Source organism: Bombus terrestris, chromosome 9, assembly GCF_910591885.1.
Source record: "Bombus terrestris chromosome 9, iyBomTerr1.2, whole genome shotgun sequence".
Classification (NCBI taxonomy): Eukaryota; Metazoa; Arthropoda; class Insecta; order Hymenoptera; family Apidae; genus Bombus; species Bombus terrestris.
The window spans coordinates 6809817-6833901 of NC_063277.1; the positions used below are offsets into that span (position 1 = coordinate 6809817).

The following is a 24085-nucleotide window of genomic DNA, read 5'->3' on the forward strand; positions in this document are numbered from 1 at the left end:
ATTAATTTATAATTATCGACACGTTTATAATTGTTAATGATTTATTATTATGATGGCCGTGTCTCGTTACAATGGCAATAACATTTTTCGATGTTTTCTATAACAATCATAATATGCACATAAAAGTTTTCCATAAATGTTCAAATATTTTCGTGATTTATATGTATATAAATGAAATTTATCTTGTACTGTGAAATATGTAAAAATAACAAGGTCAGTGAGATTAGTATAAAAATACAAAATAATAATTGTTTAGTATTGTAAGATTCTCATTCGCTGTTCAGTGTAGCTAGACCTCAATCTTCTAACGGTTAAACATCCTCGATCTACCAACCAATCCTATGATTCCACGAAAACACACCCTCGAGATACGTTCCCTCTTCGAACCGTATAAATAGATCTCATTCATTGAAAAATAGATAATATGAAACATCATGTGAGTCATATTCTAAAGATCTTACTCTCTTGTCAGTTCGGTTAGTGCTATATGTTTATTTTTCCTTAACTGTTAACCGGGGAATCAAGTTAACTCATCATTTGGATTTCCAATCTCTTGGATATAATTTCTTTATTTATACTATCCTTGCTTTTCTGTCTGATACCTTCTTTCATTACAAGTTGAGTTCATTACCACAATAAATCTATCTTCAGCTGAAATTTAATTTTCTCGAAAACGTAGTTTCAAATGAAAACAATCTTATTCCGAATTTCCGTCGTATTTTCGCACGAAGAATAACTTTTCGTGTATTATCATATATGCTGCCACACCCTGTGTAAAGATTCTCTGTGATTTTCCGCACGCTTTTCGATTTAATTAGAAAAGGTTGCATCCTTGGTCATCCGATATATCAGACGGTATCATCTTTAACGTTTAATGTTAACATTAAGAAAATATAGCCCGGAAAAGGTTAGGATCAATGGTGCGCGATGTGGACGCTGATAATAGTATCGCTTAAAAATCGATTCATAACAGACTGTGTGAAAATACGTTACGTGTCTGCGTAAACGCGGCAATGATCGATACGACATTATAACGACGTCATTCTTTGCGACATTTTCTAACTTTATTCATACGGTTTTGAAAAATTAAAAGACACACACGTGTGTAGTTCTTAATGGGGACATTAAACGCACTGATTGTAACGTTGTCGCTGTAAATTCAATAAGGAACAAGACGTTAACATATTCTGTCAATTATGAATCACTATGCAACAGTCGAACCAATATTTTCCAAATTGGTGAATTCAACAAAATGCTTAGTCTTAAAGCTTCTTCCGCTTTAGTCGAGTTGCCTGAATTCGCAGAGGATTTCACGAAAATTTTAATTCATTCAAGGGAATTGAAAAGATACGACCATTAAATTAAAGAAGGATTTCCAAATTCGAATTTTCCAATGAAAGAGCTTCGATGCGTATAAACGTGAAATAAACTAATTCATGAGCTAATCGCAAAAGTAATTGTAACGTGAGCTAACTTCTTTCTCTGAAATAATTGCGTCGGATTAATGAAAGACACTCTTTTAATAACCTATTAATGTAAGGTCACTCACCAAGATGCGACAACAATTGCAAGGACTCTGAAACAATAAAAACGAGTGAAATTAATAGCAGTTCCTGCGTAGAGAGACAGACGCATATGCAACCATGGTAGCCATCGCACCGCGAGTAATATCACAATTCGTGTTACCACGTAGAGTTCACGAAGGTCAAAGAAACCTAAATGCCAAATACGTTCTGTAGCAATTATTTATTGTAGAGATTCTTTTCCTCCATTAGATCCCTTCATTTACTCATTATATTTATCATTAGATTCCTTTCATTTCTATGGTTGGTCGTATCATTTCTCAATAAAAAACGCCAGTGATAAGTAATTTAATTTCTAAGTATCCGTAAACTATCTTTTCTCTCGTTACTTTCTAATATCTTGTAAGAAATAACTGTAGTACGTTATTTTATAAAGATAAGCATATTATATAATATTATCACCTTGAAATTAAAGTATCTTTTAAACTAATGATATTGTGACCAACGACGTAACATTTTTTTGTAGATAATAACGAGCCGCGTCGATCGAAGCTGTTTATTAAAAAAAAAAAGGAAAACAAGTTGACATTCACGTGTCCTTTAGACCTCCATCTACAGAAAAAGTGAAAAACTTATAATATCAAATTGCATCATGTTTACAGAAGAAATATTGACGCGAATGTATTACGTTCTTATCGACGGTAATGGATTATTTTAAGCACATTAAGTCTTTGAGATTCGATAGAACGATTTCTAAGGGTGCCATCGAAATCAGAACATAGTCGGAAAGGGAGGTAAGGGGAATTATATGCGTCACAAGTCTCTGTCGGTCTAAAAGCAATGGGTTGCCTTCCTAAATGCTCAGGATTATTTTCAAGCCGTGACCTGGCTTCTGAGTTTATATTTGAATGCGCAAGAAGTACTTTCAAGAGGACCGACACCTACCCAACGCTCTTCAATATTTTCAGCTACGCGCGCGTAAATTTAAACCACCTATACTTGTATCGTAGCCGAAGTATTCGTATATCATATCATTTAACCATCAACGTAATGAGTAACACCAGAAGCTTCAATTTCTGAAAATTTTTATTTAAAAATGTAACCTATGATCCTAAATCCTATAAGAAAGCAGTGGTTCAACTCTACATGATTTATGAATGACGAGTATAAACATTTAAACATTGTCGAACGAAGAAAATATCTGCGCATCAAAATCGTACTGTTGTAAATTTAAAATATCAGAAGTAAAACTAAGATAGAATGAAATTTATATGTTTACCAAGGTGAACTTAAGTCAAACAAATTATCATTATTTTTAGAAAAGAACTTTGATCGATGCAATATTAAGCTTACATTGTACATCGTTACGGTAGAATTTTATTTTTCTCGTCACTTTAGCAGGCGGTATGACTGGAGAGTATAAAAACTTAACTAATTCTGTTCACTACCCACGATTTTTCATTTGAATAATAGGAAGTACACCTCCAATGACAATTGAATTAAGTCATGATCCACGATCATGAGTAATATCAATTAAAGTAGATCGTCGTGCATGATGTGCCAATTTTGGGCAAGCAAATTCAAATGGTCTTGTATTTGTTAGATGTATCGTCATAATTCTAAAACTTCTATAAAAGGAAGTGATTCCATCATAAATAAATGAAGTTCTTGTTTTTTGTATAATATGTAGGTACTATTTAACTTATGAGGTTTTTAGCGGCTACGTATTTACCGATGCACAACTTGGAGTTGAGAATCATGTTCATATTGTCAGATTTAAGTTTGACAGATATTCGGATACGTTTTATCGATATTTGATCGAGCATAAACACTTGGGATTTTATTTATTGTTAGAAATTTTTCAACCCAAAATACAAGATAAGAAATGAAACAAAATTAACATTCAAGCAAGATGTTAATAATATCATCACGTCTGAATTGTTATTTAATTTAGAAATTGTTTACGAAGGATTTACTACATGAAAAATAATCTTCTACAAACTCTACTGAAATTAAGATAGATAAACAAATTAAATATAATTATAAATTCTGTAGTTTTCCAATTTTATACATAATATTACGCAAATTTTGTCAGATAAAGTTACACGAATTCCAAACAAACAAGTTCAAGTTCTCTCAGACTTTATAGTAGACTACTAAATTACGTTATAAACCTGTGCGACTGTGTTGTGAGCCAACTCTGCTTTTTCGGCAGACGAAATTTAGACCAGACAGAGGTGGATAAACCCGGTTTCGACAATTTTTCGCGACATTGGCAACAACGACATCGATGGCGACAAAACAAGTAGTAGCCAAGTACGAATGCCAGAAAATATCAAACTCGTGGTTTGCATTTATAATGATGTAGCTATTTCAACATTGATTTCATCCAGATGATTCCACATAGACCTCGTTTATTTCATCGTACAAATCGATAACGTAAATAGAATCACCTAAATATCTCTGTTATTTTTATAGTTGTAAAGATGTTTTATAGTGGAAGCTATAGGATGCTAGCAATAATTTTCCTTTGGAGAGTTCTCGAAGATTTCAAGGATGCTTCTACTTTTTTTTTTTTAATTGTGTTCTATAGCTTTTTATTTTTAACAGAAAGCGGCCGTTTGGAAGATTTCAACGACCCATGACCATAGTACAAGGTCATTTCTTAGCAAAACTTAGGTTAGGACTTGGAGAGTCTTAGTAGTGTGAAATAAAAGATACAGAAGAGGCGCGGTTAAGATATTAAACTTGAAGAATTCTTTTTGATACTCAATATATACTTTTAAATAATATTCCAACTATAATATACTATTTTTATTAAAAATATAATACCGAGTAACTCATTAAACCATATATATATATATATATATATATATGTAATACTAATTAATTCTTTTTAAAAAAGTACTTACATCATGCCTTACTTGTTTGAATTCTTATATTTGTGAATAAAGAACACAAATGTGTTAAATACAATTCAAACTCTTTACTTACATAACATATGTATATTGTATATTAGTTAGTTAAATAATTTATTTATGTAGACTGTCAGTAAATATTTTGTATTACAAGAAATTAATATGCAGAAAATATAACGAGCGCAATAATTTTAATACATTTCTGTAATTAAATTCAAATGAAATTTTTCACTTAAAATTCATTCGTTTGGCACTTAAGCCTCTACGTACATAAGTCATAAGTAGTACTCTATCCGAAATCATCTAAAGTGCACAATCATACGTGTTCCGTCTGTTTGCCAAGGATTCGCGACGCGGCTGTCATTTGATATTTCAGAATATGTGGTCATGTGTAGCTTCATGCGCAATTTCAAAGAATATAACACGTTAATTAACTCCTATTTAATTTATCGTGCGCTTGATTTGTCTTTAATAAATCAAATCGTAACAAAGAAAATTTAAACTTCGAGTTTTATGATATTTTTATATCGTCTTGCGATAAGCTTGTTGCCAACAACGTAAGTACTTGGGATTTCCTGCTACTTCAAGGAAAATACGTTTGAAAATGTTCGAATATGTCATCGAAATTATCGAAGAACCAAAGAATTATAGTTAGAAACACTGACATACTCGTACCGTTTTATTGGCAAGACAATCGTTTTATAACTATTAAATCTTAAGTCTAGAAATCTTAAAATCGTTTACTACCTTTTGTATATTGATGTATTCATATTAATATTGTGCATGAAAATATACGTCAGAGAAAAGTTATATATACTATGTATTTGAAGATGTTATTTCGACAATACTATTATCGCAGTTGAAGATGTTATTTCGACAATACTATTATCGCAGTTATGTAGAATAAATAATTTCTAGCGTTAAAACAGGTTTTAAGCATAAATTTCATTGCACTTTGACTATCTTGATTGAATGTCTCTACATAACCTGTTTAAACACTTTTAACTCTGATGTTAATATTTCATAATAATTATTAATTTGTTAGATTTGGAATATCCAATGCTTGACGCAATAATTTATTTACCTTGATCGATGACGTCAATTTTATCTTTCAAAGTACATTCATCTAGGTTTTCTTAGAAACTTCCAATAATATAGTATCAAATAATATGTCATGAAGATACTTGCTTTTGAGATAAAGTATAGTTTACTAAAATAGAGTTAATAGAGTGTAACTCCAAGTAGAATAGACTGTAGATAAAATAAAACTAGATACACGTCCTTAATTTCTTTGTGATTCTACTGTTAGTTAATGTAATATGTTGCATAATGTGTGTGCATGTGTGAGATATTGGGATACAATGGATAAAAAGAAGACAAAGACAAGTAATCATCAAAATGAATACAACTTTATTCTAAGAGGCGTTACGGTGGTATAGAAAATGTAATTAGAAGATTATATAGAAGGATGTGTTTTTCGACAAACAAGCAGAAACATTAAGTAAGTTAATTTTTGCTACACATTTGTTAGAAGTAAAATATTGAACACTTCTGTTTCACAAAATGATATTCCATAATGTTGAGAGTCGACGAATTATTTCTACAGGTGAACCAATGTTATTTTGATAAATTAATCTATCATCTTTGATTGATGTTTAATGACGCCGATCACTTAACGTTTAATATCTTGAACTCTTCAGATATCGAATTAAACGAAATTTGATAAAGATTGAAGGTTAATTAGCAGAATTTCTTGTTTTTCTAATTATCACAGTACGATTGCTAAGTGTTAAGTAACCTTTTAGTTAGAACATAACTTCAACATGTTTTATTAGCAAAACTTATTCTTAACTTTCAGTGGAAATTTACGTTGTATTAAATGCAAAACAAAAATATGATGGAAATTACAACAATTTTCTATAAAATTTTGGATACAATAATTTTAATTAAGCTCGATATATATGTAATTATCTTTTATTAGCATGTTATATAAAGGTATAGCAAAATAGTTTTCAATATCGATTACACATTAGTGTTCATCTTACGGTATAAATAATATGGAAAATTAATTTAAATATATATGTATACATAATTATTTTTCAATGACATGCTCTATAAAAAACATAGCAAAATGTTAAAGTTTATCATGTGTCGTGTGTTTTAATAAAGAAACTATCTCTCACGACGAAGGATACTGAAGCTTTCAGCATAGATACTAAATGTTTGTAAGGTGATATATTTTGCAACGTTAGCCCTATGGAAGGAATGGGAAAATGGTAGGAAAATTTTCGAGCCACGAATACGTCTCATATGCTAAGCGTGTGATTATCACGTGCTGGCCTATTACGTTTAGGAAGCAGCTGGCGGTAAACTAATGTTGATTGTTCCGTTGAACGAAAGGTTAACCGACAATTGAACTATTCTCTGTTACGTTGCCATCAAAAAGGATGATAATAATCGTTTCGATTGTACAACTTCTTCTAATTAACGTTTATGCTGAAAATGAACAAAGATACAGTTGTTTTTCCTTTGACAAACATACAACAAACGAAGGTCTAGTTTAATTATGTGCGTGTACCGGGTGAAATTTTATTTACTATATTGCTTAATGTGTAAATGTAGATGACATTTTTGAAACTTTTTATATTAAACTAAGAAATCTATTTTTCGTAAAGCGAGTAAAGGCGCGATAAGTTGCGACTGACTCCAATCTGGGGCATAACATTAACCATAACTAATATTGCAATTTTGATTTTATAAATTACTACAGAATTCTCTAACTACCTGCCCTATGTTTATGCATTTATACGATTGAATTGAATATAAATTTTATATTCGCGCGCACAGTAAAAGAGTAAATCGAAGAGGGCGTAAGAAACACTCCGATCTTTTTCAAGAGATACGAAGTCTCATATAGTGTCAGGTCTATATTGTATTTAGTCGATGATATAATGTTACTTCTATTCTGTACTTAATCAGTGAATTATTTCTTTCTTTCATTGATACGCAGATTATGAACTCATTTAACATTTTAGTTTCGTTTTTGATATTACCGACTGTAGGTCGGTAAGCATAGTCGATAATAATATCTCGACTGGTAGATTGCACTGCGATCATACTTTATGTTATGTAGATAATATTGGACAACGACATGGCGACATGATATTGCCGCTCTCAACGTTACCGACCCAACAAAACGTAGGTCTACACCGCCAATAGTGGTCAGAATAAGAACTAAAGACGATGACGATATTTTGAACATAAAATTATAATTAATATGAATGTCGTTAAAGAATTTGGTGGCATTTTTACAAAATCACAGTAGATTAAAATATATAATTAAACCATACGTTTTCGAAATTATTATTATTTATAATCATGAATTATTTTTTGTCATTAAAAATCTTCAAATTTGTCTCGAAGATATACATATTTGGAATATAAAAAATTATTCGAATTATCGATTTGAAATTTTTCTGCGTACAGCAAAATATGAGGACAAAATCTTTTATAATATTATTATGAAAAAATATTAAATAAAAACATTAATATTTTCGAGTATTACCAAAAATTTTTTGAAAATTTCAGCCGCAACAAATTAATCGAGCATTTTTTAAGTTTCTTAATACGATACATCGATAATTTATTGCTGTCATTTAGAACACTGTAATAAGATCCGTCATTTCTAAAGTTTAAAATGAAATCATTGTCTCACATTGTCCGTACAACTACTACTGTATATATCTAAGACGTATCGAAATGAATAGGATTAGCGATGTATTAATTTTATACGCGTTTTAGAGTAGAATACCGTTCTTAGAATAATGAACATCATCTGTAAATTCCATATGATTCAGAAAAGATCGTAGTACGGACCAGAAACATGTACAATGCCACTTAAAAAATACATTGTTGAAGATACGAAAACAAAGAGAGACTTTAAACCCATTTTTTATATACATATTTCGCAGAACGATGTTTTTGACACACTGGCTTGGGCAGCTCGGACTATTTTCGACGAATTGACTTGCAAATTTCACGATTTGCTTTTAGCAACATTACGTCTCGTTAAACGTTTGCCTATTTCATCTCGATAAGAAAATTTGCATATGTAACTAACGAACGGTTCATCTTTTTCGAGAAAGTCGAAATTCATTTCTTGGTGCATTTTATCTAAAATTATATTTATTTATATTATATAAAAAGAAAGAATAATGGTGTTCTTGTACTCGAGATGATTATAAATAATAATTAAAAAAAAAAAAAAAGGATAATGGCTATCAACTATTTTATTATAGAATTTAACATAATTAATGGCCGAGTTATTGGTTGTCACTCTCACATAGCAACGATTTTATTTATTAATTTTTTTTTTTTGTATTGTATTTTGTATTGAAGATCGATGTACGACGAATTTATTTGTAAATAATTATAGCACTCTAAATATGTTATTTCGTTGAGGAATCATCATTCAAAGATAAATAATTCTATTTTTTTTATTCTTTTTAAGATTTGCAAATATACAGGATTTAAAAGAAAAATATCTATCTTATTTCTTACAACACAGTCAACCTTCGAATAAATTAGTAGGATATCAATAAAAAATATATATCTCCAAGGAAATTAAAGTGACTTATTATTCTTTAATAAAAAGGGATATTGTAGAAATTTTAATTGTTCCAATTTATAGTAAACGCTGATTATTTCAAATTACAGATGAACTTAAAAATTCAAAATTAATTATTCTAAATCTCATATAACATGAATGAACTTAAAAATTCAAAATTAATTATTCTAAATCTTATATAACATGAATGAACTTAAAAATTCAAAATTAATTATTCTAAATCTCATATAACATGAATGATCTATGAGATTTAGAATAATTAATTTTGAATTTTTAAGTTCATCTGTAATTTGAAATAATCAGCGTTTACTATAAATTGGAACAATTAAAATTTCTACAATATTCCTTTTTATTAAAGAATAATAAGTCACTTTAATTTCCTTGGAGATATATATTTTTTATTGATATCCCACTAATTTATTCACAGGTTGACTGTGTTGTAAGAAATAAGATAGATGTTTTTCTTTTAATTTTAAACATTATATAATTCTTTGTCAACGCGATGATAAATCTTGAACCAACTCGTATCCGTTAATTTTACTGGCTTTAGTTATCGTATTTAATATGATTTACACAGATAGAACATCAGGGAAATCGTAATTAAATTCACTAATCCTCGTTAAGCTGCAAAGTTAAGATTTTCGACTTACGGAACGCTTTATCGTACGATAAAAATATCTTCAATTATAGCAATTCTGAGAGGACGAATGTTTGAAAAGCGCTTCATCTTTACGTTGTCTAGTTTCTCTATTCTATGAAATACATAAGAACGAGAATTAACAAGAATTGCGAAAGGAGTACCGCGATTAATTCAATTATCCATATAACGATGTGTTGTAAATTCAGAACGTAATATGTATATACATCGACAAATTATTTGTAGAATTTGTCATACGATCCACTCATCCAATTAACGGTTTAAGTTTGTGGTCTGCTTGTTGCATAGGAAAATGACAAAAGACTTTATCAGGTAGGCTGTTACTACAAATCGATAAAAGTTTTCAGATATTCACGAAAAATGGTGTATAGGAAGAAAAATAATGGTTTCAAGCACTCGCTAAATATTCTAATATAAACGACATAATATCATCAATGAAATAATTATATCTGTTTAAAGAATTTCTGTTCGCTACTTTGTAAAATATGAAACAACACGTCATTTAAAATCTTAGTGTTATCAGATACGCATGTGCATATAGGAATATATTTCATCACTCTTCATAAATTTGTTATGCTTTTATTGCACAATACCTTACAAGGTAAAATACATATTGCGATAAGAAATAATAGAATACTGATTTTTCGTTTATATAACAATGAATGATGCCTAACATTGGGACAGAGAGGACGATTCGTTTCTTTACTACTTACATATACCTGCATAATAGCTATAGTTTATTTAAGTTAAAAACGTAGCAAATCTCTTATCTTTACTGGCAGGCTAATACACGTATCGTTTACATGTTTCTTATTGTCAGTAAAACGTATGTCACGTTGTTTTCAGTAGCAAAACTATCCGAAAAGAAGCTGTAAAATAAGCAATTTTTCCAGGTACCCGTACGAATTAAAAATAAATATCCCAAAAAAGGTTTGACAAAAAATATTGAAAGAAAAACGCTAAATGGTAAGAAGGACAAAAAGTTACTTGATAATTCTTTCTTATGTCGTCTGTGTTAAATTTCGATATTAACGGAATATAAATCCAGCGATACATATTAATATAGATCTCCATTTAGCAATTTATTATATACATATCGTCGAGCTATTTTATAAAAGTGTTCGTTTCGATCACCGTTCTATTATTGTTCGAAACAACACCCTTGAAATACCTTACATTTTCAGATATTCCACTTATCAACATTCAAATACTTTGAGCACACACGCGCTATTTGCGAAAGTTGTTAATAGAAATTATCGAGCTTCAGTATATACGGATATTGTTTTCTACTTTACGTGCAGGCTATCTTTGAATTTTGTACTTTCAATTAGAGACATGGAAGCAGTATAATTTTCCATCCGTGTTTTCTTCTATATGAAAGGTAAACATAAAAATTTATTCACTCGATAGATATTCATTTTTAGACAGGATAAAAACAATTCCATTTTATCTTACATCTTAAAGAGAAGGAGAATTCTCCTTGATCTTGTACTTTTGCACGTATCAAGTGATCTATGGAATATTTTGTTCAAATATGTAAGCGCGAAAATAAACCATTAAAACGCATTAACGTCTGTGTAACATTGATACGATTTCTCATTTTATTTATATTCTTACTAAGATGGGTTTTCACCGCATTACAATCTTTTTCTACCGTAATGTTTGTTGCTAATTACCTATTGCTATTTTTTTATAACTTTGCACGAACACGTGTCCGTCTTCCGAGTATTTTCATCCGATTCGACTAATTTTTTGTTGTAATAACAGACACGATTATTCGTACTATTCCTCGGGTTTTCCATACTAATTACTAATCACTTGCGTCTTGTTATTTTACCACTTTGATGTCTACTAGACATATTTCGTTTTCTCTTTTATCAGGTATTTTTATTTTATTTTATTTTTTGTTTTTTAATATTCTTCTACGATTTATACCTTTGTTTCATTCGAATCTAAAATATCGGTATATCATATCGAGTTTCCTGTTCTTCCTCACGTTTCCTTACGTCTCCTGGGTAATTACAAAAAAATGTACGAAATACCCAAAGTATCAAAGTACACGTAAGAAAGAGAATAAGTAACATATTAAAAATAATCATTTATGACGTTTACATTCTGTCGTCCAATGATTCAACTTGGATGAAACGCAGCGAGGAATGTATCTACGAAAACAGTATCACGTCATAAGACTTTTCCCGTTGCCTGGTCAAACACTTATCAATGGACAGTACCAAGAAATAACAGCAGCGAAGCAAAAACTCGTAATTCATTATGATCATATTGCTTGGCAGAAGCTATGATTCTCATTATTCGCAATACCTTTATACAAACTTCATCAGAATAATTTACGATATTTTAATATTATAATGTTATCAATCATATAGATTGCATGTCTATATACATTACGTACATATACTATGTATAGTAATATTACATATATATCAATATTATTTGAATTATTCGTGACCAATATCTACTTTCTGCGTATTAATTGTAAGCAAACTTTCAAAGAATTGTATCATTTAAAATACCTTTTACTTCTTTGCTACTATATTCGAGTACACAACGTAACAGTATATATTGCAACAATTTAGAAAATCGTCCGAGTCAAACGTTAAAGAAATTACTCATGTAATACGCTAAACTAACGGTATTGCATGTACCACTAAAGGGACGAGCCTTTTTCCATAATAAGGACTGTTTCAAGGTCTTGTGAGCCTTGAGTCATCAAAGAAGATGACTCGTATAGACAAACAAATTAAAACAAATTGTTAGAGTTATCCTAACGATGCATTATCGAACAGCAAAATATTAAGATCTTCTATTTGAATATTTTCCCATTTATTGTTATACTACTTTATTTTATTGCATTTTAGTATTGTATATATATATATATTATGTTATAAAATCATAAGCAAAATATGTCTTTTCAGCACTGATTATTATTGGTTATTATCGGGTATAATTGTATTTTACATAGGAACTACGAAATTACTAAATGATTTCTTCTTTTTAATAGCCTTTTCAGTCTTTTAATAGCCTGCCAGTTTTATGGATTAATAAATTAGAAAAATGTAATTTGAAAAAGTACATACCATGTTCCCAGCATCTGTATATTCACACTGGAGCTAAATTATCTTTGTAACGTCAGTCATTTTGAATAGATATACAGGAATCGTATAGTACATGAAAACAGATTTATTTTCATTTCTACAGAGGCTACATACGCACTCGTATACACAAACAATTGTTTGTTTCAATATCAGACATAATGTCACCCGATTGTTTATCGTGCAAAGACTATGATAACGTAACAAATGTATTTGCCACGCGCGTGTACACAGATATACATATACATGCATCTAAATACAGTATCGTGAAAAAGTGTTAGGCCACTTAACAAATGAAAATGTTTCATCATTATGACTAAATATAAAGATACTAAATACGTAACGCGTCATATCAATTACACACAACCAAATAATAATTCAAGGATTATCGTTAACGACCTCATAAAGAAATATCGGCTAATTTAAGATAACTAATATTTTTTAGATATTATCATAATTATTGTATTTGCATGCGTGACAATTTCTTGTCCTCCTGATAACAAAATTTCTTTCGGCGATCTTGTCAAATAACTTTCCAGTGAATATATTTCGTACGACCTGCCAATCTGTTTTTACCCTTGCAAACAATTTATTTACATTCTCGATTTCCTCTCTCCTCGTGTATCATACGTCATTTAATCTAAGACTTTACTTATCAAAATGTTCTAAATCAAAGAGAACCATAAGTTATCAGGATGTAGCGACAATATAAAAATCGTTTCTATACGTAGCTATGTAAAAGGTATCTCATAAAAGTATGATCAATCGTCGTTGTAAGATCAGTATAGTAAAGGGTCTGAGATTTTCGTACATCGCTACGTATGTATGCGGATAAGAGACAAGGAAATTTTATTTCGTTACGGTTAATTACTCCGAACCGTAACGACCATGGTATAAATGGCGATCTCGCGATCTCGAGTTTAGCCAATCGAATGCATCAATCGAAAACTCTAGAGAATAAATACACAAACGTGTATTAATCGCCGTTCACTCGTGGAACTGGACTAGTCGACCCTGGACCGAATGTGTATGGCAAGTGTAACCGCTTAAAAGCATATAGCCCTTCACGAATTCCCGATGAAAACGACTCGAATCTCGTGTAAGAAATGCCTAACAGACATATGGGCAAAGGTAATGTGAAAACAACTCGCAATCTCTTCCGACGTATCATAAATTTATCAGTCTAGAGGGGAGCAAGATAAAGAAGAATTTTCTCATTATCGATTAACCTTTCTTTCAAATATAAAAGGTATATCAACATCTAAAGTCCATGATTTCAAAGCAAAGTACGACTAATAAATTGGATGTTACCGATAAGATTTCTGTATCGAATTCTTTGGCGTAGCGTAAGAGAAGGTGGATCAAACAGTACGAGAAATATCGATTGATGATTGAACGATCGATCAACAAGCGTATCTGTGAATTTCAGACGATAAATAGATTCCTTGACACGTTTAAACTAATATTCGATTGTAGTCTAAAAATCTTTCGCAATCATGTTCTGTACTGATTTTTTTCTTCAGTGTTATAACGAACGTTTTACAAGCTTTCGAAATTTCGGAAAACTTTTAACCTTCTCGATGTTTCTTAGAATAGGGAAATAGCTTTTCCTACGTAAATCCGGACAAATTATTAATCTGTTGAGCGTTTTTTAGAACAGGAACGTTACCTTAGGGTCTTAAAGTCGAAGATTAAAAGGTATTAGTTATAAAATTATATGAATGGTGATAGCTATATGGATTATGATTTTTTATTCATTTCTAAGAAATCGAAAATGAATCTTTTTTATTTTTTACCTTTTCCTACGAACCTAAAAGAATAGTCTAGTATCTTTAACTTCTATTCAATATACACATTCGAATTTTTTCTTTATCAGAATATTCGTCGTGTTGCACGATTGTTGTACATGTATTCGTAATTGTATTACATAAGAATCAGGTTTAATTAAATCATAGAGTTATGGAATCTTGATAAAGAGTGGTCTTGCAGATCGTTTAATTTTCTCTCGACTATAACTAAACTGCATACATATCCGTAATTTAGTGGATTCATAACATTGTATCTGTATATGTGGGTATGTATGAGTCGTACCGCGAACAATTATAATGACTTGCAACACGTGTGAGGTCGTTCATGATGATGTGAGGCTAGGTTTCTTCCGAAGTGACAAATTAGTCGGTTCTAGGATAGGTATGACTAAGCATAGCCGAGATACACATTACAGTATAAGCTAGGTCTAGATTATATCCGACAGGTGCACATTGTATCTACGTATAATCAATAGAAATAAGGCAACTGCAGTCTACCAGCGAAGCAATGCAATAAAATTACGAAAATTTTGATAAAGCGTATTCTATTGTATAGAAAATAAAATCAGGTATGGATATATGTCGAAATGCAACATTCATCTTTCGTATCATTTTGTTAATGATAAACGTCGTCGGTTAATTATTTTTAAATTATAAAATTCTCAAGAATCGATAGCTGTAAATACGTCGTAAAATATGAATTTACCGACGTTCAATTTAAATTGAAAGTAAGGGAGGATAATTGGTTTCCTCGAATTAAATTATAAAATTCTTAGATAGTTGGAAACGTTTCAAAATTTACCAAATGGTCGATCTAAATCCACGTAAACGCTATCCTTGAATTGATCTTTTAAATTGTACATTCAATTTGTTTATCCGTAATTCAAAATGAAATGAAATCAATTTCTTGATACAGATTCTTCTTTGATACAAATATCGGTTAATTCCGTGAGAAAACGAGATATTACCGGATTTTATATAACAAGCTTAATTATGTCTTATGTTACTATTACAATTTTTTTACTATTTCTTCAAGATATCGAGCTTCAGTCGAGATGGTTTAAAAATAGTTTAACGAAGATACAACTAAACTTTAAACGAATTCGAAATTTCTAAGGCATACATTACACGTATGCAGTTTTCTCTGTATATAAATACACATATGTATACTTTTTATAGAATTTGCAAACAAATGCTAGGAATTTAATGCAGTCGATAATTTTTAATGTGTATATTATATGTTCTGTGTATATAATATATGTGTACGTGTGTTTCTTTATAAAATTTTCAAACAAAAGCTATAAATTCCAACGAGATAGGTATATATAATCGTATTTAGGAGAATAAAGATCGCTGTTTAAGGTGATCGTAAAGTGGGAGTATGGAACTTCCTAATTCCATATATTACACAGAATAACGTGTCGGCTAGAGGTAAATCGACCTTGATTCGAAGTAGTAACTTGGACGATATAGCAAGATGGAAGTGTGATATCCATCCTAGTAGATACCAAGTATATTTCTTATGTAATATAAATGAAATTTATGATAGAATAAATTGAACTCGCTCGTCAAAATTTACTCACCGGTGTCATTATCGTGCCCTTGAATTCCATCTCCCACATCCTCGGTGGCCGTGGAAAGAGCTGAAACCAAGACAAACAAAATCGTTCTGTACTCTCGTCTTTATTTAACGTTTCTCAAACGCAATTATTAATGCACACCGCGTTATAAACATACGCGCCCTAGAAAGTGATCGCGGCCTTCCATGCTTCACGGATAAATGTTCTCTTTGAAATTATTAGTTATTCGCGGAATAGGTACGCTATCATTCGTAAAAAAATGAAAGGTACACTATCATTGATAACAAGATGCATTCCTTGCTTATCTATGTATGTAGAAATTGAAACTTGAAAGTTGAACATTCCATGGTCAATGATAAAAATAATGGAAATTTGTATTGTTAAAGAAATACATATATTTTTAGGCCATCGTATTAATCACGCATATACTTGGTTAAATCTTTAAAAATAAAGTTTACGATATGCTCTTTTAATGCATAATTCATCCGTAAGAAAAATTCTAATGCATATGAGTTACGTAAAAGTCAGACTGATCGATATAATTTTATCAAGGTTAATTGCTCTATTTTTCGAGAATTAAATATCAATCTTTAGTATGTGCGTATTCTTTGATAAAATTCTTAGAAAATAGAGTTAATCGATTTGGCTTCTGAATGGCTCAAAAACATATTTACGTCGTTATACACTTGATGAATTTATTTGTAGACAGTTAACTCCGCAAATATCGAACTGATCTAACGCTAAATTTCATGTACAGTCCCGTCCATAAGTCACCGGATACTTGTTTATTTTAGAAAAAATTATCGTTTGAACATTGATACGACTTTCTGCATTGATATTTTATCGTTTACCCGTAAGTCGCTCAGTTGGATTAAAATATGCATAATTTTATACCATGAGATAATCTACATTATGAAATGAAGTTAGCATTTATGTCAAATGTTGAAATTACGCAATGTTAAGAGTGTGTGTAATACAGTAATTTTGCTCAAAGCAAGTAGTCGATTTACCTTGTATTCAAGCGTCCAGTGACTTGTGAACGGTAGTGTATATTTTTACACATAATACTGATTAATTGTACAGTAGAAAGTATGCTGCTTATCTATACGCACACATATATACACATCGGTAAGTAACAGCTAAGTGACGTTACAAAAAGCAATAATGCTGGTACATGCGTTTTCGACGTAGGTAAATTTTAAAGGAACTATCGAAATAGCAAAGATAAGCAATTTATAAAATATAGAAATAGTGGGAAAAGAAGATTGAACTATTTTGAATCACGAATATTTGCGTAGCCTGGACAATTTTCCAAATAATATATTATTAAAATTAATATTTTCTATCAGTATATTTTACTTGTTTTTCGGCTTTACGGCTCGGAAAAGAAACTTGCCTTACATATTTCTAACTTTTACTCATTCTCTTACTTTACCTGGAACACTCATTACGTACAAAGACCCACACCTATCCACACTCCCATCTCAGACACACATATCTCATCTTATATCTAATACTAACACTTAGACAATATTTTCTGTTAGCAGTTAGAATGTATGCAGTCAGATATTTTCTAAATGTTGTGTATGTAATGCGTAATTCAATCTTTTATTTAGCCGCTCTTTTTCTTATAAAACAACCCGTATTGCCTTTGTGAACAATTATTAACAATAACGCTCCTTATCGTATGACTTCTAAATAATTGTCAAAGGCAGATAAAAGAAAACTTATTATTCGTCGTTGTTTCGTTATTGATATAACTGTTCGTCATAATCCGATTGCAATCTTAAGATGGAAGATCTCAGAGAAGATGTAATCAGTTTAGTCTAGAACAAATTCTGACAGAAACATAAAATACAATTGGTTTCAACTGAAACTTTCTAGTAAACGTAAACAAACACAAATGCAAATTAAGGCTCAATAATGCGTACTTCATTTGCTACGTAATTTTAAATCTTTTAAGTTCTTAAATCATACTATCGCGTTATTTCGTAAAAGCTTGAGGCTCCGATATAATCAAAATCAGCGAGTTTAGTACTTCTTTTTTCATTTTAACGATAAGAATGCCTCAAAAGCCTTGTCTCCAACCCATTTCGAATGATTCGATATATGCTGAATGAACGATATATAATTTGATTTCAATTGACTTTAGAAACACTAACACGAATGTAAATCATGTATGGCTATCACTATAGCTATTCTACAAGTTAATGGAAAAAAACAAAGGATTAACGTAAATCAACGAAACTACAATTTACTTGGATAGTCTTACATAACAATTTATTATATAACTAGTAGTATCAGTAGCATGACAAGCAATACATTGTAAAATATTTAAATTTTAAATATTATACATCATGTAGGATAATCGGATATTTTCTAATGTATGGAATTTACTTTAATAATAATTTTATTAGTTAATTTGTTACACAATTTGGTTTGTTGTCTGTTTCATTAGCAATTTTATTATCATATTCGTTCCAACTGCGTAGAAGAATTTGCTGATATTGGTAATTTGTAATTTGCAACCTGTAAAATTTTCCTAATAATATTAGAAATAGCATCTGCGTTTTTCCAACTATTAACTTCAACTCGTCAATGTGATTCACAACCTGTCACAGTTCATATACAAAACAAATCTTCCTATTGCCATTTAAAAGCTTGAACGAGGATAGACGATTAATTTGCATTGCACGGAATGAAGCGTGATCAATTTCTTTTTTCCGCCAAAAAAGCCTTCAACGCGATCAATGACACGTGAACGTGCAACATTAAAATCCTGCTAGTACAACAGACCGGAAAAAAGATACAAGAACGTCGACCGCACACTAAGAAGTTACGCTAATTCTCATTCAACGAGAATAAACTTCATAACAAGCTCACTTTCAGGAAGTTAACAGTACCGGAAAATAAATCTATAGCTATGCAAGGTCGGCAATTGGTGTCTTAATATCGCTCATTTTATTACTCTATTATACCAGCTGCACGAATCTTTTCCTACTAATAAAATAGATTATATCGTACCGTAGCATTGAAAGGATGCACAATTCAAAACCATTAGCTCTTTTTAAAAGATACAAAGAATTATTTTTGAACGCAAGAACAGATTATTTTATTAATCTACGTAGTACAGCATAGAACACATTCTTTCTTTAAATAAAAATATACAAAGTAACCAGATAGGCTTTTAGAATTATTTTTGTCATACTACTTTCTACTTACGTACATTGGCAATTTGAAAATGTTTTGTCATATCTAGAAAAATTATGCATTCAAGGAATAATTAAAAGTTTCTGTCAGAAAGAGAATAAAATTCGTAAAATAGTATCAAATATCATTTTCTATCTTTTCTCTGTATAATTTCAAAAAACTTTAGAGAAACCATTTTTCGAGTCACATCTTTTTTTGTAATAAAGGGATATTAGAAAAGTGATACAAAAAACAAATTTCCGAGGAAACCAATTTGATACAGAAAGTTTGCAGTAGAACATTATTAATTAACACTATTCTACAGTCATTTGATAATGAAAATATTTTTCTACAATTTGCATTGTTACTATGCAGTATATTACTACATTATGTATACGTAATATGATAATCGATTAAATAAATTATCATACATTGTAGTAACAGGAGATAATTGTTACCATCACTTTTAAAGGCAAGTTCATTGAATATGCAAATCAATAGCAACTAACAATGAAAAATTCCTAAAATCCCCGTGTATTTAACAAAGTCGAAATAAAGCGGCAAATTAATATTACAGATATACTATAATGCCTTATCAATTATCCAGATTTTTGACGTTATTTATACCACTGAATTGTTCAATTTGAAATCATCGAATGAAACGAAAACCAATGGAAACCACGTGACTCAACCGGAATTCAAAGATTATTACTCAAGGACAATTATAATTGTAGGTTACTATGTTTACGTTGACGATTACTGCGTGTTACTTCAACCTTTATATTATATCAACAAATTCCAAAACAACTGGCCAACACACAAGAAACGAAACGCTCCGATCGACTAGCAATGAAAATATTTTGTTCACACTAAACAGTGTCTTTCGTGACGTTAACGCTACGTTTTCCTTTGAATTATTATCCAATAACGATATCCGTTGGATCGTACTTACCACCAAATAGATAGATTATAAATATTGATTAATCTCTGTTTGGCAAACAATCATAAAAATCATGAGTGATATCAATTACATAAAGTTGAAGGAACATAACATAACATTTGGAATGTATAAGTACTTTTTTATTTCTCATTATCCAAGTTTTGCTATCTCTGACTAATTCCTGAATATTTTTATTCGATATATTTATACTCAAGTAAATAAATTGTAATACGAGTATATGCAATATTTATTTGCGATTCTAATTGTATAATATAATATATATTTATATATGTATATAATATTATACAATTAGAATATCAATAGAATGTTAATATAATCCTTTACTTTGCACGATGAATAATTTAACAAAGGGATAGGGTTAACTAAGTTGATCGAACGACCGATTTACCTACATTTATTTATATGAATTAATTATACGAAATTTTTTAAGCGGAACACTTATTGAATGTTACATTGATACTGTTATTGCGATTGAGAAAGACGATTAAATTCTTCAATTGAGAGTCGGATAATGTACTTGTAATAAAATTACGATTTAAGCCATAAACGCGAATATCAAGTTCACGTGTTTGTAATGCAACTATAAATACTCTATCCGCCCAATAAATCTTTATCTTAACTTGATTTTTATTCAAATTCCGAACAGATAAAGCAGAGAATCTCAAAGCAGAGAATTAGAAAAAAATTAATAAGAAATATTGTAATTGGCCTTTAACGAGAAGTATAACCTTGGATACTTGGCAAGCAATTGTGATACTTGAGCGAGTAGCGTACTGTGCATGAAAATGAGCGAACGCATCATCAATTTTACGTCACATAATCTCAATGAAAGATTGCTACACTGCAGTATATATCTCATGTTTTCGAGCAAACTCCAATTCTCCTAGCTACCTGTGACTTCTTACTTTTCAACGAGGCGAAAAAAGAAGCGTGGCTGTTATCTAAAAACGTAATACCTTTATTTGCACCATTTACGTCGGAGATTAAGACAGAAGGAGACGCGAAACGTAAAATTCACGAGGCACGTCGGTACTGTAAGATCATTTTATCGCTTCTCGTAATAAATTTTTCAAACGTGCATGCAGCCTCGCTTGTCATATGAAAGGGGAGGGCAAATATCGGCAGAGAATATTTTTGTATCTCGTTCGTACGAATCATGCGGCTTAACATTACGATATAAAGGAAACGATAATCGTGAAACGTACAATACCTTGCGAAAGTATTCCAACGTCTGCAGGAACCTTTTGTAGATGTATTTTATGTATGTTATACGAAACATTTTGAAATTAAATCGACACTAATAAGCGCCGATAAGTAGACTGCGGAATTTTATGTATTTATGGAAAATTCTAAAGTTCAAACATACATAGAATTATACACACAATATGCAAAAATATATAGAGTATCCAAAGCGAAATACCTATTATAATATTTAGTAAGTAAAATAATTCTCTACCTAGTTTTTTTTATTCATAAAAATATGAGCTTGTATAAAATATACACGGTCTAGTATAATAAGACACGACTATCGCGGTTCTATTGGTAAAGTTTGAAACAAATCAAATCAAAGTCTACATAGAAGCTACAAGATATCTAATTAAATAAAATTAACATATTTAAACTGAAATATTTAAACAGTCAGTTATTTATTATGTTAGTAAATCTTACAATCAATAGGATTATCCTTAAGACTCATTATTAGTTTAAAGTGATTATTCATACTGTATACTAATCTCTTGCTAATTATATGTTTACAATAAATATCTTGTAATCTCTATATATATTCGTAGATTGCCTTTGGATTTTATCAACATGATCATAATAACCGTGTCACGTTACAACAACAACGAAGTTTCAGACTGTTTTATATAAAACGTACGTTATATGTATAAAGGTTGTACATGGTAAGTGTTAATATATTTTGGCGAACCACTGTACGAGCATAAAAAAACGAACGTGCCGTCAGGTATATTCTTGCAGGAGACTGTCCGCAGGCTTGTTCTTGAACCTCGAATGACAACAGTTTTCAATTGAATGATCGCGATGATACTTTATTACGCGCGTACAACGATGACTTTATTGCAGCGTTCAATATAGCGAACCCCATGTTCAACCTATATTTTCTCTGTTCACTCGTCTATTAAGCGGGATAACTAGTTTTGCCGATTATAATTTAACTCGTAATGGGGGAACGTTCGAAGAGGAGGAGCATAACAAAGTCATTTAATCCGGCTGATTATGTATCAACGATGTGTGAAAGGAGAAAAGTGTCGTTTTTATCGTTGTCCGCGAGTATTCGCTGCGACTTTTTATGCGAAACTTGCGCGTTCCAACGAACATGACGCGTACAGAAGAATATAAATATTTCGAAGCATGGAAGAAGCAAAAGTATCGAAAGAAATTTGACAAAATCCATAATATACGAGACAAATGAGAAACAACTAACGACGTAGTTATAACCGTACAGAAGCAGAAACAGAAACGAACGTCTCGTTCCACTGCACGGAGTGGATCGTGCGTTGGGCACCTGAAAGGTCAGCCACGAGTTACACAAAAGATGGGCAAACGAGAAAGCACTTTCTTTACCACATGCGATCCACGTAGGCCGTGCAGCATGCTGGACATGAAATGTTGGTTGTACGTACCGACTTCGGCATGTTGTACGGAGAATTCCAACATAGTAAGCTGAAATCGGCAGAATTGACCTGGGCTATCGTTTGTCGGCGTAAGGGTAGGGTAAGACCGCACGGCAAGGACACATAGATGCACCAAAACAACGACCTTTATATACGTATATATTCGATATATATATGTATACACTTGATAGGAACAATGCGATACTTTGAAATGCACTCAAGCTGTCAACCGTGTGTGTAGGAAGAAGATGGCGACGGGCTAATCAAGCGTTAGATCCTGAAACATACTTAGAATCCGACAAGTTTTCATCGATGCGACAAGTCAGTCAGTCTCCTCGCGGTCTCTCGGTTAGCTTCGAATTTCATACAGCATCGACACCAATATCTCTTCTATCCTTTAGAACGATAGAAAACTTCACGGACACGCATTAACCACATAGGCAAGCACACACGAGATCGCGAGCGCGCACTCCTCTCCCGATCAGCTATGTGTTGTATATAGGTATCTCTTTCTCTGTCTCTTTCTCTTTCTCTCTTTCTCTGCACTAGCACGCGACCACGCGCGGTATTTACGCGTTAAAAGTAACGGGCAAGGTGATCGTGGATAGAGTCTCTCTCGTTCGTCCGAAAACAGAATTGAAGAAGAGGAAGCAAGACAGAGAGACTTTTCACCTTCGACGGACTTCACTGGACTGACTTGAACCAAGAACGCTCCCGTTCCCGTTCCCGTTCCCGTTCCCTCGCCAATGATTTTCTCCCTCTTCTTTCTTATATCTCCTCGCTTCTCCTCCTCCACCTTACAGACCCTCCTCTTCTTCTTTTCTCTGTACGTTCTGTTGTCCCTCCCTTTCCCTACTTTTCTCTTTTCTCATTTACACCGCAGCGTGTTTTCCTTTCCCGAGGGAACCGATCAACGCACCTGTTGTCGCCGCACTGATCGAACCACGGCTGTCGAACCATGCTGAATGATACAGCTCCGAGAAGCTTGTACGCCAACCTCTCACTTAGCCTTATATAGAGTGTCTGTCACGCGTTAAGAACGCTCCGTGTTTTCGATTAGATTCTTATCGGGCGA

The 24085-nt window shown here is 31.5% G+C and overlaps 1 protein-coding gene and 1 long non-coding RNA gene across 6 annotated transcripts in view; one reads left to right on the forward strand and one right to left on the reverse strand.

Annotated features, from left to right (window-relative positions):
- Positions 1-24085, reverse strand: part of LOC100645011 — a 70206-nt gene that overhangs the window by 24689 nt on the left and 21432 nt on the right. Inside the window, exons 1-3 of one of the 5 annotated variants that reach the window (XM_003397653.4) lie at positions 23020-24077; positions 16228-16287; positions 1550-1576 (exon numbers count right to left, since the gene is read on the reverse strand). The exons of 1 other annotated variant lie outside the window; for it this stretch is intronic. In XM_003397653.4, coding sequence (XP_003397701.1) covers positions 1550-1576; positions 16228-16287; positions 23020-23053 — 121 coding nt within the window. In that variant the 5' untranslated portion in view covers positions 23054-24077. Of the gene's footprint in view, positions 1-1549; positions 1577-16227; positions 16288-23019; positions 24078-24085 lie in introns of those variants that run through there. 3 more of the 5 variants (XM_012311903.3, XM_012311906.3, XM_012311904.3) reach the window with 3 other exon arrangements.
- LOC125385645 lies at positions 20914-23136 on the forward strand. Its single transcript, XR_007225141.1, has 3 exons — positions 20914-21408; positions 22165-22278; positions 22355-23136. It is a non-coding gene; the product is annotated as an uncharacterized LOC125385645 (long non-coding RNA).